Raw genomic sequence first — 18,445 nt, 5'->3', positions numbered from 1 at the left:
ATATATCCTATTAGAACTGAAAACTGAGAATTTAAAAATATTGGTGGATATAAAGATAATAAATTGGTTAGATTTAAAATAAAATAAATATTTTTCCCCAAAACCCCCCTAATTTTAAAGTTAGGGGAAAAAATAATAAAAATAGTCCCCTACAATTTCTGGCTTAATTGACAGGTGAATTTTCATACTCGATTTCATACCTGAATTTCACTCAGTTCTGGCATGTTATTTTTGCTAATATGTACAAAAAGAACCTAGACATACATTCTTTTTTTATTTTTTTAATTAATTTTTTTTATTTCAATGAACATTTACAGAGCTTTTGGAATTCCATTCATTCATTGTTGCATTTTTCTCCCTGCCCACCCCACCCCCACCCTCCTAGACATACATTCTTATAGTTGGAAAAGACTTTTTTATAGTCTGTTCAGATAATTGTGCATATTCTTCTTTGATAATATACCAAAATGCAACAAGTAGTAATTTGTGTGTGTGTGTCACAATATTTTTTTATTATTAATTTCAGTGAAAATTTACAGAGACTTTGGATTTCCATTCATTCATTGTTGTACAACAAGTAGTAATTTTTTTAAAGGTTGTCGTGTGACATTTGAAACTATGTAAGTGAACAACCTTTTGGTATTTTGATACATTAACCTGTACTGATGTGTCTTGTGCTTTGAGTTCACCTCAAAACCTCACAGTGCTTTTATAACAGCATCTATCAATTGTATGGAAAATAATGGTGTCAAATGTCTTTGAATATGTTGACACAGTATATTATTGTTATAACAGAAATTGCTAATACAACTACCAGGATCATTAGAAATGACTTTTAATTGGAAAATAACAAAAGTTTTTATGGCACTTAGAAATTTTTAAAAATTCTAGTTTCATAATTAGCAGTTACAGTTGTTTTTCCAGAAATGACAGTCTATCCATTCATTATCAACCAAATGTCTGCTAGATACTCAGGTGTGATAGCTATGACTTGTCTGTCCTTTTTCATGTAAGAAGGATTGTATCTTTGTGTGTATGTTAGTGTACAAGGATTCATTTGATTGACCACTCAGTCATACAAGGGTTTTTCTTTAAAACAGCCATAACATTGAGGTGGTCAGCAGGAGAGCGTTTGTACAAACATACTTCCTAAATACTCAAGGGTTGAGGTATTGAGGTATAATTAAGATTTTTTTCTTTTTGGTGAAAGTAGTTTGTTCGTCACGTGGTGGTGCTGAGTACTATCGAGTCGTAACCAACCCATGGCCGACACTCTAGCGTGTTTTGGGGTGGGAGGAGGATTGCTCATGTCTCCCTCAGAGTGGCTGGTGGTCGGTCTCGAGTCACATGCCTTCAGGGGATTGCGGCACAAGCTTGTGGCCACAATACAGTGTCTGCTGCCATAGTTTGTTGCCGTTACCTTGTGCTGAATGACCAGTAGATTTTGTTTGTTTGTGTTTTGTTTGCTTACAATTCTCTGCTTTTTGGTAACTTACTATAAATCAGTTTTAGAACCATTTTATTGATAATCTCTCTAGTGCCCATAGAACTGCATTTTTACAGAAACAGCCTGTTAGAAATACATAGAAAAGTGTACTCAATAATAGAAATATTTACGCTGTTTTCACTTGCCGTAGAGTTGAGCCACCTCCTTTTCTTCCTCACTAATTTTTTAATGGAATAATTTTATTTTTTAAATTATTGTGTTGGTTTGCATGTAATAATTTATATATGATTATTTTGATTTTTACTTTGCTTTTTTATGTGTATCTCAGAATGTAGCTAAGTGGTTTAACAGATCATTGCTCAGCTATTTCCCTGGATTGCATATTCTTTAAGTAGGACAGCAATTTTAATATGTCACTTACATTTATATGTCTAAAATCAATAAGCTTTTCAGTTGTTTCTCATAGACAGTAGAAATCAATGGAGAAAGTATCATATCCTTGTTTTTAATTTCTAATAGCACTGTAATACAGTTCAATCAAGTTGAGTGGGTACATGTTAAATTGATATTTTATATAGGCTGTGAATTTTCATTTGTTATGTTTATATGTAGAAGTACTTTAGAGATGATTATGCATTTGTCCTTGAAGTGAAAATTCAGATACTAATGCAGGTTAAAGTTTCTTACATCATATATATTACCATTTCTGATATAATTTATTCTGAATCTAAAGTGGAGATGATTTACACATTTAAAAAATTTTGAACTTTTAAATGTAACATAATATGCAAGATAAGGTGTCAGGTGTAAGATACAGCAGTGTTCCTTGGTTATTAGAGATGAGGTTTTGCCGCTAAGTGTACATGCTATTAAGGGGAAAGAATGCATTTGTAATATAATGCTCTAGTTATTTTCCAGTTGTAAAAAGAACAGTTCAAAATTCAGCTAGCAAAAGAGTACTTAATTTGTTTTCCAAATAGAACTAATGTGAATTTCTTAAGAAATTCAGTGTGTACTATTGATAGGTGAACTAGATTGAATCCAGAATTTGTCCAATCAGACTTTTCCTGCCCTTAATTTTCATAATTCAGTTCAAATGAGAACACCCATTTAGGTGCTGATTCTTACCTGCTCCAGACACGATGATGACCTCTGAGGCCTACTGCTACAATTCCCCTGTAGTTCTGCTTCTACAATCTCCCTGTAGTTCCGCTTCCTGCCCTGCTTTGGTTTTCATCTTCTCTTTCTATAAATGCTCCTTACCTATTTCTCTACCTCCAAAGTCTTCCTTTTTTATCCATGGTACACCTTGCCTGGTACTTCTTTGTGAAGTCTTTTCTACCTTATTTTGTTTCATACAGTACTCCTTATGTCAAAGCAAAACAAAATGAAAGGTGGGCTTGAAGTGTGTCAATAAGAATGGGAACTGTTTTGTACCATATTCAGACGTTGAAAGCATTGTATTTTATACTGACTATACATTTTAGTCACGTCAGTTACAACTCATGACACCTTCCATCCAGTTCCCAAGATTGTGATCTTTATTGGCAGAGATTGTGTCATCTTTTACCCATGAGAAGCTGATAGATTAGACGGCATAGTCTGGGGCTTGAATGTTTAATGAAAAGAAGGCTAATTACTGAACAATGATGATAGAATTGTGACTTTCTTAAATGCATCATCCTTCTTACTTACTTAAAATTGTATAATACTAGCTTTCTGGCTTTCTCACCAGTTTTTATTTTTGAGGTTGAATTCCGTTCCTTTTACTTGGAGGAGGAGATGTGTTTATAATATTCATGCTTAAAGTCTTAGTTTACTGAAATAGTGTAATCTAATGAGCTATTTCACTGTTTTTTAAGACATATGATTATAGAAAATCAGTATATCTTACATTTTAAATCTCAATTTACTTAGGTATCTTAATGCCATTCAGACAATGTGTCCACATATTCTCCGCTATTTGACTACAGCAGTCATAACAAACAAAGATGTTCGAAAACGCCGGCAGGTGCTCAAAGACCTTGTCAAGGTTATTCAGCAGGTAAAAACTATTTTTTTAAATGCCTAAAAGTCCAAATTTTCTATTTAATTTGATTTTTAGATTTTAAAGAAAAATGTTCTAAAAATAGCTGAGAAGTATATATAAGAAATTTATAGGAGCGCCTCTAATGGCCATTTCCTTATCTTCTAAAATAAACTTAATCTAGATGAGATTGGAATAATTCCTGCTCTCCTCTAGGTGGACTTACTGTATGTTCTTTCTCTGTGTTGCTCTCGGCACTTAGACTGAGAGAGAGATGGAATCTGATTGATGTTGGTGGATGGTTAACCGGATAATTCCATAGAGATCGCAGAATACAGTATTGAGAATCCCCAAATTGCTCAAAAGCTTTAGTCCTATTGGTGGATCTTCAGCAAACTTCTCAGTAATGATTGCAAATTAGAAAAATAAACTAAATATTTAATGTATCAATGGAGTAAGTAAAAAGAAGACATTGTCGTTCACTATGGTTCACATACCCTTATATCTGGGAAATCCTTCACTTCTTTATTAACTAAGGAGACTTTTGGAAGAAGGGTAATTTGAAGGTTTTGGAATGATTGTAATATGAGAATCAGAGAACTTGCCATGAAAGGCATTGATAAGCTTAAGTTGTGGTCTTAAAACTCACTGCTGTCAAGTGAGTTGCTACTCATAGTGACTGTATTATTGAGACTCTAAGGTAAATCTTAATAAGAGGAGACTGCCAAAAAAAGACATCATGCAGAGAAAGAAGGGAAGCCCCTCGACAACGTGGATCAACAGAGTGACTGTAATGGCTCGAGCAAGTCAGAGATCACAAGGATGCGCAGGATGGGGCAAGGCTTGGAGCTGTCATTCTTAGGGCCACTATGAGTGAGTTGTAGTAGGCTTGACAACGTACAGTAACACAGGTAATACTGGATCATTTGCTTGAAATCGATGGTAAGGAAGGAGAAAACAGATCTATTGTGATATTGTAGAGGCAGTCTGTTAAATAATGTTACATCAGATCTAATTTCACCTTTCACTTTACAGGAATCCTACACATACAAAGACCCAATTACAGAGTTTGTTGAATGCTTATATGTTAACTTTGACTTTGATGGAGCTCAGAAAAAACTAAGAGAATGTGAATCAGTAAGTATGGTCTCTTGTATATTGATAATGTTATTATGAATTCTTAGGTATTTTAAGAGTTAACCTTGTTAAAATAGGTATATCAGAAATATGTTTATTAGTTTCAAGACATCAGATTATATAAGGATATGTTGATGGTAGATGGTTTTAATTTTGTTGACATTGTATATATCCCTTTGTTGAAGCAGTTAAACCATTGTGTGATTGCAGTGTGTCTTTTCTTGAAATAGTAAATCAGGTAAAATATTTCACAAGTGGTTTTAATGACTTACACCACACAACTGAGATTTTTTTGTTTCTTAAGTGAGCCTGTCTTTACAGTTTTTCACGATTTAAATTTGCTATAAATAAGAAACTACTAACCTAAATCTGCTAAAAGAGCAAACAGGGTATGTCTTGGCAAAGGTGCAGCCAGAATGCTCTTAGAGGCAAAGATGACAAAACTTTGTCTCACATACTCCAGGCATGTTGTTAGGAGAGGCTGTACATTGGAGAGGGACGTGATGCTTAAGGATGTGGTGGGACAGCGAAAGAGAGGAAGACCCTCAACCAGATCGATTGACATAGTGACTTCCGTAGTGAGCTCAAGTGTGTCAGAGATTGTGAGGATGGCACAGGATAGGACAGGGGTCAGAGATCATAGGGTTGCTAGGAGTTGAACCTAAGAACATCAGTAAACCAAGTAAGCTAAGTAGTTTACAACTGCAGTGTCTTCTGGTGCATAGCAGAAACGAAAATTGTTCAGATTTAGTCTTGGGATTTTCATTTTTCTTTTTTTTAAGTTAGTATCATGAATTATATTATGTCCCCCAAACATGTAGTAAGTGTTAACATGGCTTGCTAGGTCATTATTTTTCATGGTTTGGCAATGTATATGAAGCTTATGGAGTGATGTCATTATCTCATCTCATGTGATCAACCAGTCAGTGGTAAGGGGGTTAGGATAAGATGTTACACCTTTAATCATCCACAGCCCTGATCTGATCTAAGGGGAGCTTAAGGCACCCTACATTGAAAGGACAATGAAACAGAGATCAGAGGGGAACTCAGTGCCACCAGGAAAGAGGGATGGGAGTGGAGCATGTCTTTTATATGCAGTATCCCTACACAGACACCCTCCTAGACAAATTTTGAAAGGAGATAAAATCTCCCCCTGTAGTCAGCACTCTTGGAGTAAGAATTCTAGACTCATGAGCTGTGAGAGAATTCGTTTCTGTTTTGTAGAACCATCCACTGTGGTATTTCTTTTCTAGCAAGAGTAGAGAAGGAAGACAAAATTTGGTACCTGATGTTGTGAGTTTTAAGGCACTCAATAGTAAAAGTTTCTGGTGGCTTAGTAGTCAGAGGCTGAACTGCAGTCCCAGAGGCATGAGGTTTGAGTCTGTCAGCTGCTCACAGAAGGATGGGCAATCTCCTCTATGCCGATTTGCAATCTCTGAAAAGCCGCTGGAGGGTCAGCTGTGGGTTGGTTCAACTCAGCAGACTACAACAGCAATGGATTGTCTTAAAGAGACTGTTGGTAGGAACATGGATGTTGAGGGCATTTCTAGCGAGGGCTGAGAAGGAAGTGAGGACTGTAACACTGAAAGTGGCAAGAAATGGTGGCAGCAGAATGAAATAGGAGACTCACAGGAACTGAGTGCCTTCACACCTTAGGCTTCTCGGTGGAGTGAAACCCTTCTGGGCACTGCTTTGCAGAGATAGGCTTGCTAACTGAGCAACAGAGCAGAGACATGAGCACCTTTGTACCTAGACTTCCTCTCAGGTTGAGATGCTTCAGTTTCCTGAGTAGGTTAGAGGCTCGGCCACCCCACAGAGAATCAGGAGGTAGAAGATGAAGAGGCAAGGCACATGAGAAACAGGGCTACTTTGGTTCCATAAGGAGCTGTTACTGTTCTTGTTATGTCGTCAGGTCAGAACTGACTCATAGCTCACCCTCCAGCTGGTTTTTAGAGGTAGTAAATTGCACAAGAGGAGATTGCCCATCTTTCTGCTGGGGCACAGGTGGTAGATTCGAACTGCAGGTTGTCAGCTCAGCTCCTTACCACCAGGCCAAGGCCTTGATATCTGGAGTCTCAAAGGGTAGAGCCCAGTCCTGATGAGTCTTCTGGGGTAGTGCCATGGCATCCTCAGTTTTAAGAGTCAGCTTTGCCAACTCAGTTCCATTACATGGAGTAGCCATTCACTAGTGCGAGGATTTGGGTTGGACCCACTGTGCAAAGCTGAAGGTATATATATGATGTCCTGCTCACAGGGCAGAAGGGCGAGGCTTGTCAGGGCCAAAGGAGTGGACTAGGATAATGCTTCCACTGAGGCTGAGGGAGCGCAGTTATTCTCACAGTAGTCCTGGAATTCAGAGCTATGGGGCCCGGGACTTCCACTCAGAATCAAGAAGTGATGGCCGGCACCTAGTCTGGAGGACAGGGCCACTGTCTAGATGGTCTCAGTGAACACAGAATTCTTTTCAAGCCTTGCAAGCTAATGTAAATTGTTGACTGGATTTTTTATTTTGTTGGTGCCTGATAATATCACTTCTTTCCCTCTAGTTTCTTACATTTGAAATGGTGTCTACCTTGTACATGGTTCCCTATTATACCTTAGAAACAGAATTTCTAGAGTTAAAAATGGAAGAATAAGAGTTGCATGTGTCAGGGACATGAAATTTGAGGGGCCAAAGTGTAAGCCATCATGAGGTGAATTATGTACACCCCCAAAATATGTGTCACCTTGTCTGGTGATGATTCTCTATGGTTTGGGAGCTCCAGGTCTGCAGATGTTGAAAGGAGATTGGCATCTTCCCCCAAGGCCTCAAGAGGGCCACCCTGCACCCAGAGCCCACACTCAGAATTTGGACATCAGCTTTCTAGGTTGTGAGATAAATTTCTGTTCATGAAAGCCATCCTGTTGTGGTATTTCTGTTACAGCTGAAATGAATAATAGAAGTTAGCGAAGAACTTCTCTGTTAAGCATGGGTACATTTATCCACATTCACATTATTGTCACCTTCTTATTTTAAACTCAAATTCTGGGACTACATTAAGACCTTCTCTGAAGGGGGGAAAGAGGATATCATGCAAATAAATACGAACTCAGAAATGATTTTCAACCATTAGACAAACACAGTCTGGTACTTTGTGTTCATATAGCCACGTTGTAGGCATCATTGGGATAATTGATTGTACTAAATTTATACACCTTGCTATGATCTAAGTTGCTGGATGGTGCAAATGGTTTAACTGCTAATTCAAAGGCAGCTTATCTTCCTACTGGTATTGTGGAAGAAAGACCTGATGGTTTATTTTGGTATGATTAAAACCACAAAACAAAACCCCCATCCCTGTCTAGTTGATTCCATCTGATGGGCAGCACACATTCATGTATTCATGAGTAAAACGCCTCTGTGGAGTTTCCTTGGCTTTAAATTTTATCAGCAGGATCTGTCTGTTTTGGTGCAAACTGCCAGCCTTTAGATTATTAAGAGTAGTTTGTGCCACTCACGACCTTTTCATAAGATTCGACTCTAAAGTCAACTCATTCCTGTTGAGTTGCTTAAGCAATGCATAACTGACTCTCTTTTGGGTTTCTGAGACAGTGAGGAGATGCCCGTTTTTTTTGCAAGGAACCTCTGCTGGATTCAGATCACTAGAAAAGCATGCAGTCTTTGTGCTAGCATCACAGTTCCTTACAGATAATGCCACCAGAGCGCCTTTTACATAAGATTGTTGTGGTGGTGGTGTTATGAGCCATTTGAGCCAGTACTGGCTTGTAGCTGACTCTCTGCTGGTTTTCAGAGGAAAACAAATCATAGGGGAGGAGATGGCCCATCTTTATCTCTCAGAGCAGCTGGTAGATTTGAACCAGGTGCCTTCTAGTTGGCAGCCCAGCTAGATAACTACCAATGAAGGCCCTCTGCAGGGAGAGCTCCCCTGGCAGAAGGGGTATAACTGATTGACTCCACCAGTGGGTTTGGTCAAGTAGAAACAGAGGACACTTGTTTACTTTTCAGTCTTTTTAACAGAGGCACTGTCTGTACAGTGACCCTTTGTAATTTTTTTTCCTACGAATATTTTATTTTTTTATTTTATCTGTTTGCTGTCAAAGAAATACTCCTCTCTACTCCATTTATAAGCACTTTAAATAACTTGAAAAACATGTTTGTAGCATTTATGTACAAGAAATAGTGTACAAGAAAAGCAGTGTTGTCAAAAGTAGGTTCCTCTTGCTTTAAAGTCATGCGTGAAACAAACAAACGTTCTAGTTGTTAGACCTTTTTCCTGCTTGTATGAATTACTAGTCTTGAAACTAATGTTTTAGCGTGTTGTGAAGGAGAATTCTTGTCATGGTACATGAAGGAATTCTATTTAATCAAACAGTAAGTAAAGTAGGCAAAATATTTGAGCAAAGTTTTTGAAAATTGCTTGTCAGTGCCATTATTTTGCCTTTTTCTTTTGATGTATGCAGGTGCTTGTGAATGACTTTTTCTTGGTGGCTTGTCTTGAGGATTTCATTGAAAATGCTCGTCTCTTCATATTTGAAACATTCTGTCGCATTCATCAGTGTATCAGCATTAAGTAAGAACACCCTGATTCGATTTGTATTTTTTACTTTTAAATTCCTGGTAGTTTCAATTTACTGTAAAGTTACACTTAATAGAATTCCAGTTAATGAAATTTTCATTTTATTTCCCATTGCTTTTAGAAGGGAAACAATCTGATAATGATTTATTAAAAATTCTAACTTTTGTCAGTTGTGAGATGCTAGAGACTCTGAACTATCTTTTTAGCGTCTCTGTGTGTGTAGCATACCATGATAATTTTTCACAATGATCAGCTTGAGGCAGTACAGAAATGTCAGTTACCTTTTTGAAGAGCTTGTCCTAATACTGTTACTTATGGAGAAAAGTGAGCTAACTAGTGTTTTGATGGTTTTCAACAGGAGTTCAAATAAAAGGAGTTAGTCCTTAGTAAATCAGAAATTCTGTTGAAAGACCACCACATTTGGTAATCATTTCAGCTAATTGAGTTTGTTTTATTTAATTACATATTTGAATTCCCATATAGTAAGTTGCTGTGACATCCTAAAATGTTGAAACATGGAAAAATTACTGTGAATTTTAGTTAAATTTTCTCTGTTGTGTGAAAAAAAATGTGAAACTTGCATAACCTATTAGGAACTAATTTTACATATTAGAGTTTGAAAAATAACGAGTGCCCTTTGGCCATAGATGAAGTCAAACAGTAAAGGCTCCAAAAATTCTTACAAAGTTATACTTTAATGTTTTTCTCTGTGGAATTGTGTGTAGGCCAACTTTTCTTTAATGACATTTGTTTTTGCTAAGGCGTCGTATTTGATTGCCTAATTTTAGGTGGTTGTCACTGAAGTTGTTGTACAGAGAAGTACAGTGTGATCATGGGAATTTTGCTGAGGAAACTGAATCCCTGACTTTGGTTGCTATAGTTAGTAGACTTACCAACAACCTGTGTTAGGCAGATAATACAATGTTGGTTGCATAAAGTGAAGAAGACTTGAAACATTGAAGAATATAAAAGACCTTCAATGTGTGTTACATCTCAAGAAAACAAAAATCCTCTCTTGCGCATATTTTCAGGAGGAACCACCAGTCCTTGGAGAGAGACATCAAGGAAAGGTAGAAAGTAAGTGAAAGAGAGGAAGACTCTTAGATGAATGAACCCAGTGAAACCTGAGCATGACAGATCATGAATCATGTAAGGCAGTTGGATAGGTCAGGATTCATAGGGTTCATAGGGTTACTACGAGTCATAGTCAACTCTTGGCACAAAAACAAGTAGCCATACACTTGGATATTTTTAATACTGTAAACACATAATATATAATTGCTTATGAAATAAAGTAGGTACCTCATGTGACACTCCAGTGGATAATAGCTAAATTCTTTTTATTTTTTTAAAGTATTTTTGGTAAACATTTATTAATGACAGAGGATAGTATGTTGGTCCAGAAATTAACTCCTTTTCTTTAAAATCTTTACCACCTAGTATACAAACTTTGTATTGTTATATGCCATCACATTGACTTTTACTTAGAATGATAGCAACTCATAAACAACAGACTCTGAGCCTTGCTGTATCCTGTAACATGTTGATCTCCGTCATGCTCAAGCCCATAAGAAACCCTCCACTTTTCCCAGTATGATATCTTTTTCTAAAAAGACTGGCCCATCCTGACAACATGCCCAAAGGATTGAGACAAAAGTTTCACCAGACTTACTTATTCTTTTGGCAGTCCATTTGACATTCAGTACTCTTTACTAACATCACAAATCTAAAGCATAGATTCTACTTCTGTCATCCTTACTCATTATCCAACTTTCAGAGGAATTGGAAGCAGTTAAAAAGACCATGGTTTGGATCAGGTGCACTGACATCCTTACTTTTGACTTACATTTCTTTGGAGAAGTGGGTAGCAATGACTTTTTCCCAATGTAGTATGTCATTGGATTTCTTGGCTGCTACTAACATGGGTGTTTGTTGTGGAACTAAGTACAATGAAAACTGGCTTTTCTATCCATTGCTAATTATCAACAGCTGTGGGACCATATAAGAGAATACTTTCCACACTGTGAGAAATGATGGTGGAGTGAGGTTGAAGAGGCTGTGGGGCTGCCTGTAGAAGTCGGACTTGATCATCCCACATTGTGGCTGCTCCTTTTACAGTTGACAGTTTCAATCTTTTCTCCATCTTTTATTATGTTGTGTGCTGTTCCAGTGGTGAGGACTTTATGCTTTTGATGTTGAGATATAATCCATATTGAAGTCTTTGATCATCTGCAGTCAAGTCTTTGAGTCTTCTTTACTTTCAGCAAGCAAGGTTTGTCAGTGAGTCTTCAATTCTGATTCTTCTTCATAAAGTACAGCTTCTTGAACTCTTTTTCAGTAGGTGATTAAGTAGGTATGGAGAATGGATACAGCCCTGATGAACACCATTCTTGATTTTAAACCATGTAATGTTCTCTTGCTCTGTTTGTGAATATTGTATTTTGTTTTTCTCTCCCCCTAACTTATCATTATATTAATTTTTATTCCTCTCTCCCTCCTGATCCTTAGTAATTGTACAGAATTCTTTTTGTAAACCTTTTTTTAACTTTTTATGATAGTGATCTTGTACCATATACTGATAACCCAAAGGCCAGGCATCTCTACCACTTGAGTCCACCAGTGGCCCCACAGAGAGATGAAAAGTCCGTGAAATTTACAGTCTTGAAAACTCAGTGAGTCAGGTCCTACTTGACAGTAACAAGACTGACTTCTTTTGCATAAATGATGTCTTCTGGATGTATCCATGTCATGCAGTGTTTGGTGCTACATGGGCGCTGGGGATGTGTTAATGATTTTTTTGTTCCCTCTATTCATTTGTGTTTTAGCTTTTCCTAACATTTCCTTCTTGCTGTTAGGGTGTTCTTCTTAAAGTTTGATCGGAGGTGCCTTGAGAGTAGGAAGATCTAGCTCTTTCCTTTTATTAACTCTACATGAAAACAACAGATGTAATGTAATGAAGAGAAAACTCAGTATCTTTACTGTCAGGTGCTGCTGTAACATAAATACCACAAGTAGATGACTTAAATTTATTCTGAGAAGGCTAGAAGTCTGTTCTGAGCACTAACTGCAAGGTTGGTTATGGAAGAAGATCCTTGTCTGTCTTCACCATCTGGCATTTCTCAGAGATCTCCATGTATCTTGGCATTGTTTTCCCCTGGGTCTGAGAGTTTCATCACAGAAACCTTGCATCAATGGGACATACTCTCCTTCTACTGTTCTTTCTTGGTGACAGTCAGATCCCTCTTTCTCACTTTTGTCTTTTAATAAAAAGTACAGGAAGCCAGGGAAACTCCCATTATACTGAATTAGTACTGTGACCTAGGCAAAGATGTTTTATCTCCAACCTCTGCTTGGCTGATCACATCAGACCACATGCATGGAAGATTTATATCATTACAGAACTGCCACGCCACTGAGAATCGTGCCCAGCCAACCTCACACATTTTTGCCAAGACAGTTCAATTCATGGTACTCCAGGGTTTAATATTTTTTTTAGTATGTAATGAATTAAGTTAAGGTGCACGTGTAGCTTTAGGTAAATACAAAAAATATTCTAAGAATACTGGAATGACATATTTAAAGGGAAATCCACTAAGATTCAGTCCAAGATGGTACCTTACCATTTTTTCAAAGCTTCATTGGTTGGTTGGGAAAAAGCTCAACATTTAAGTTAAACTTTTCTAAATATAGTGGACATCTTCATGCTGACACCATTCTGACTTGTCCATGGTTTGGAACCCATAATAATGACCAGCAGTTTAATTTTAAACAGTACACAGGAACAAAATTGTCATTCCCTCACCAGCAGACTTTAAAACCTAATTATACATCAAATCTTTAAGTGACCTTACAAAGTTCTAGTTCTTCTCCAGAGATCCACTGAGGTGTAAAGAATCAGTTTAAAGCTTCTCAGTATTTCTTTTCTAATCAGCTTTAGGGAAGTGTGCTTCTGAGTGAGTGATTTATGGTCTTGATTATATGTAAGAATCAAATGGGCAGCTTTTAACAGAAATAAAAATAATTAATGACTGACCTCAACCCTAAAAATAGTAAAAAAGTCTTTGAAGAGATGTTAAACCTCTACCCCCATCTTTATTAAAATTGAACTTTTTTGAGATGATTGTGCATTCATACATGTTGTTGTTGTTGTTGTTTTTAAGTGCTGTCAAGTCGTAGGCATAGCGACTCTGTGAACAAAAGTCCTCCACCTTTGCATGACTTTCATCCTTTCTCAAGGTTCACAGGGTTTCTGGAGGCAAGGTAGTTACGGAAGTGGATGCCACTCCTTCCAAGCTTGTTTTAACTGGGGAGCTCCACCAAACACTGTCCACCATGGGCAACCATTATTGCATTTGGCACATAGTTTTGAAATATAATCCAGTGAGATTGTCTCAGCCTTCATGCCTTTTTCCCCCCAAAGGCAACAGCTTGCAAAACTACAGTAAAATATCACAACCAGGATATTGACACAGATTTAAGATACAGTACATTTCTCTTACCAAGAGACCCCTTATGCCCTTTATGGCTGCACTCCGTCCTGCCTCTCCTTTACTGCTGGCAGCACTAATATGGGCTCCATTTCTCTCATTCTTTCAGTTAAGAATGTGCAGATCCTTTTAAAGAAAGATGTGTTTGACTCTCTAAAGAGAATAAATCTGTTGTTTATCATAATCACAACCTGATTTCAAACTTGCTGTTCAAAGAAGAAAATACTACAAAAGTTAATGAGCATGCTAAAAATCTAGAGCCAGAAACAGATATTAAAGAAGTGGATCCATTATTAAACTATGCCAGGTGTTTGGAGAGGGATTGATGAGAGAATGACATAGCATTTTTTTTTAGAGTGTGTGTGTGTGTGTGTGTGTGAGAGAGAGAGAGAGAGAATTAGAGATAATTTAGATTTTAAAGGCTCATGGAGTTCCAATGCATCTTTAAGTGTGGTACCTTTAAGCCCAAAACGGCATTTTATTCACTATTATACTAATTACAACAAATTACGCCAGTAAGGAATTTATGCTGACCAGTCTGTCTCTCCTTCTAGTTAGTGTAAAGTTACTATTTGATTTAGAGTTTAAAGTGGGGAAGACCTCTTTTCCTTCTCCAAATGGACACATTTCAAGTGCTGAATAGAATAGTATTATAAAACCAATGGTTTATTAAACAACTTCTTCCATTTGTGATTTGAAACATACTTTTTTTAGCTAAGTGACTGTAAGCACATATGATAGTCATATCTTTGTTAAAATGCATATTAAGAATGTTTTTATCAGTTTATATACAATACTATAGATTTGTAGGATAAGTTACGAGTCTGTTTACCATAAAGTCTGGAACATCTGTCAAGAAAAATTACTGTGGTGGGATTTAATTTAGTACTGCTGAATAGTTTATCAGATATGGTGTGTGCCTGAAATTTAAAAGCTGTTCTAAGATAATTCTTGGAGCAATTTTCAATTGTAGATAGAAACAAAGTATGGAAGTAATATTTTGAATGTGTATGATAAACATGTTGGAGCATACATTAATATAATTTGCCTGCAGGGGGTTAGATTTGGCTTTTCACAAAAGACAATGGTATTTGCCAGCTAGTCTTGCATTTCTTTAAGTTATGAAGTCATTCTACCTCGCCTTTTTTTTTAAAAATAACCTTTTAAAACTTAATATTTTCCTTGCAATTTTTATTACTTTGTAACCATTTCTATTCTGAATTACTGTCTTTTTTTTTTTTTTTTTTTTTTTTTTGGTTGTGGACCATCAAATTGGATCCAACTGGCACAGGAGGAGATTGCCCCTCCTTCTCCAGCAGAGCATCTGGTGCATTCGAACTGCATATCTTCAGGATTGCAGTACAACTTCTTACCACTAGGCCACCAGAGCTCCCTTCTATTCAGAATTATTCTGATAATAGGGTTAAACTACCCCATTTCTAGATAGAACTAGTATCAGAACTTACTGTCTTTATAGTCTATGTTAGATATAAAATACATGGTAATTTACTCCTATATTAGCTAGTGCCCAAACAGAATTTTCAGCTATCACACATAGCATACATTTTAACATTTCCTGGGTTTCTCCGCTTGCTCACAATTTTTCATTTAAACTTAATTTCTACCTAACACTTTTCCATTAATTAATTGTCATAGCAGACCCTTAGAAGAACATACTTTTCTTTGAATAGTCTGAACAGTTGGCCACACTGAAAACCAGGCTACAACATTTGACAGAAAATATACTTAAGATAAAATTTGGAAACCAAGTTTTTAAAAAATGTTGGCTTTTTTTAAAAAGTGAAAATTGCACTTAAAATCTTTATCAATCTTGATGGTTGTGTGTAGGGAAGGAGGATCCTCTAAAAGATGGTCTTTTTAGGTTTGACCACCTTAAAGAGGTGGTTTTATAGATCTTCTATTCTTAAGTAGAACCATGGGCATTAATTACTACTCAGAAATACAAAAATACCTGTTTTTATACTTTGAACATATTAGTTAATGAAATTGAAACTGATAACAAAGGGCTTAGGCCATGTCTTTGGAAATAGCTAAGGATTAAAGGATTAATAAGTGCCCACAATATATATTCACTCCAACTGGGATTATAAATCAGAGCAACCTCATCCACATTCACATGTTACCTATATGTCAGAGTCACTTTGAAATATGAATGTTAGAAACACAGACTAGCATGATCAGTAGGGCCAGAGAAATAAAGTTATTTTACGTGATAAAATTGTTTTTTTCTTAAATCTTAAAATCTTAGATTATGTAGTTTCTTGTAGGTTATCTGCCTTCAAACTCCCAGACTAAAACTGGAAAACTTTGCATCTCACATAAGCAGATGTTTTAACAGCTACAACTGTTTTGAATGCTGTGAAAGGATAGAGCAGGCATTGAAAGCATCAGACAGACATCCACAGTTGGAGCATATCTCAGAAGGTTCATAAGAGTGCTATTTTAGCTGAGACTCATGTTGGAAAGTAGCTAAGTGGGCGGGGGGGATCAGATAGATGAGCCTTCTAAACAGAAGACGTGGTATGCACAGAATCCTGAAGTGGTTGAGAATGTGGCAAGTTTGATGAACTATATACTAATACTTCTACATAGATAATATTCCTCAGTTAATAGGATGACTTGATCATAAATTGGAAAGATAGGAAATAAAGATGGGTTGCTTTGTTTTTAAGATTGAGGTGGGAGTTTTTTGGTTTGGGTTTTTTTTTTTTTGTTCTGTTTTGTTTTTTTAGCTCACTCATGTGTCACTGTCTTATTTAGTTAATCCTTTCTTAAGTTGAGTGACATGTAGGTTTATGTCATGTACAATGCCAGGCAGTGTCTCATGTATTTTGTAGCACAAAAACCCAGAGTTTATTTTTATTTTATTGTACCTGTTGCTGATGTTTATTATGGTACATTTAATTTGTGACATTACAGCTTTCCCTCTTGTAGACATTGTTAGTTGAATACTTGCCAGATGTAAGGTAGTGTTGGAGAAGCTTGGAAGGATTTCTTTAAATGCAGAGTATCTTTTCTCAGAAGACTCTACAATCTTGTTGAAGCGAACTTGATGGTGTATAATATCGGAAAACAGATGAGCAGTGCACGCAGGAAGGATCTTGGTGTACATTTCAAGGAGAGTGACCCAGAAATACCCAGAAGTCTATGCAGAGTTTAGGCTGATTGTTCCATGTAAAAAACACTTGGGGTTTTTTAATAGCCACTCAACATTGCTATTTTTTCTTTTTTTTCTTTTTCATTAGCATGTTGGCAGATAAACTGAACATGACCCCAGAAGAAGCTGAAAGGTGGATTGTGAATTTGATTAGAAATGCAAGACTGGATGCCAAGATTGATTCAAAATTAGTAAGTTTAATGCTGCTTACTTGAGATCAAATGAATATTTTATCTTTTTTGATAGTTTTTAATTAATGTATTTTATAATTGGGGATGTTTCCTTTGAATGTATAATCAGTTATGTGGTAATATTCTGTTTTTATGATTTACATGTGAAATTCAGTCATTGATACAAGATTATTTTTCCTTTTTGCATTTCAGGGTCATGTGGTTATGGGTAACAATGCAGTCTCACCTTATCAGCAAGTGATTGAAAAGACCAAAAGCCTTTCCTTTAGAAGCCAGATGTTGGCCATGAATATTGAAAAGAAACTTAATCAGAACAGTAGGTCAGAGGTAAGAGCCACAAGTTTAATTGTCTAGTATAGCAACATGTAATTGTTACATAGATTTTATTGAGATAGTTTTCATTATTATTCTTTATTGAGTCTTTTTATTTTTGTTAGATTAGGGACGTTTTGTTTTTAAAAATTACTAAAACGGGATTTTTTTCCTTATGTATTATATGCATTTTGTCAAGGAAACTGAAAAGAATTAAGTGTTCCTAGTTTATAACCAATTTTCTTTCCTTTTTAGTCTTCCTGTGTGACTTCATTAACTCATTTCCTCGGGTTTTCTTTAACACATCATTTTGATACTGGCAGATGATAACTTACATGTGTAACCCTCTTTCAAGTGCTTTGAAATGTGTTTTATTTCTAAATCTAAGGAAATATTTCTGTAGAAATGTTGCTTTTACTCTATTACTGCTGTTACTATACACATTTCATTTTCTCTTTAGTTAGTGTTCATATATAGCTGGCAACCAAAAAGTTCATCACTTGGGGGAAATCCTTTTGAAAGAACTTGAATGGATTTGTTGTTATGGGTAGAATCTCACCCTGACTTTAAGGCTCTTTAAACAGCTTGATTAACTAGGAATATAGGAAGCCATTAGGAATTCGATGATAATTTGATATGTTTCTTTTGTTATTAAGTGTATAACTGGTATTTTATTCTTGTAGAAATTGTTAAAATCTTAAAATGATTTGTTAGGACTTATTAAAATATAAAAATACTTTCCTCCTAAAGTAAATGGTCATATAATATTTCCATGTTAGATTTTTTAGAAAGTGTTTTCTTTTTCCGATTAATTTTATCTTTGTACTTTTTAGGCTCCCAACTGGGCAACTCAAGACTCTGGCTTCTACTGAAGGCTTTTTAAAGAAAAAAGAAGAGAAAACTAATAAAACCATTATGAAAAGTATGGCATACGTTTTAGAAATAAGAGCTGAGTATAAATTTTGTAAAATTTGAATAAAATTGGCTATGTTTAATTTTTTCTTACTGTGATTTTCTTTGTGTCTGTAAATGTTTTACAGCTTCTTATTTTGGAATAAGTACAGATTCACAGGGTGTGCAAGATAATATA

At 36.2% G+C, this 18,445-nt stretch overlaps 1 protein-coding gene across 1 annotated transcript in view; it reads left to right on the top strand.

Moving 5' to 3' along the window:
* Positions 1 to 18,227, top strand: part of EIF3E (eukaryotic translation initiation factor 3, subunit E) — a 48,815-nt gene extending 30,588 nt beyond the window's left edge. Inside the window, exons 10-15 of the mRNA XM_006892329.1 lie at positions 3,365 to 3,491; positions 4,509 to 4,610; positions 9,072 to 9,181; positions 16,941 to 17,043; positions 17,236 to 17,370; positions 18,189 to 18,227. Of these exons, the coding sequence (XP_006892391.1) occupies positions 3,365 to 3,491; positions 4,509 to 4,610; positions 9,072 to 9,181; positions 16,941 to 17,043; positions 17,236 to 17,370; positions 18,189 to 18,227 (616 nt within the window). The remainder of the gene's footprint in view (positions 1 to 3,364; positions 3,492 to 4,508; positions 4,611 to 9,071; positions 9,182 to 16,940; positions 17,044 to 17,235; positions 17,371 to 18,188) is intronic.
* Positions 18,228 to 18,445: the final 218 nt, after the last annotated feature.

The sequence above is a fragment of the Elephantulus edwardii genome, unplaced genomic scaffold (genome assembly GCF_000299155.1).
Source record: "Elephantulus edwardii isolate Elephantulus edwardi_28Jun2011 unplaced genomic scaffold, EleEdw1.0 scaffold00114, whole genome shotgun sequence".
NCBI lineage: Eukaryota > Metazoa > Chordata > Mammalia > Macroscelidea > Macroscelididae > Elephantulus > Elephantulus edwardii.
This window is presented reverse-complemented; position numbering and strand designations above follow the sequence as displayed.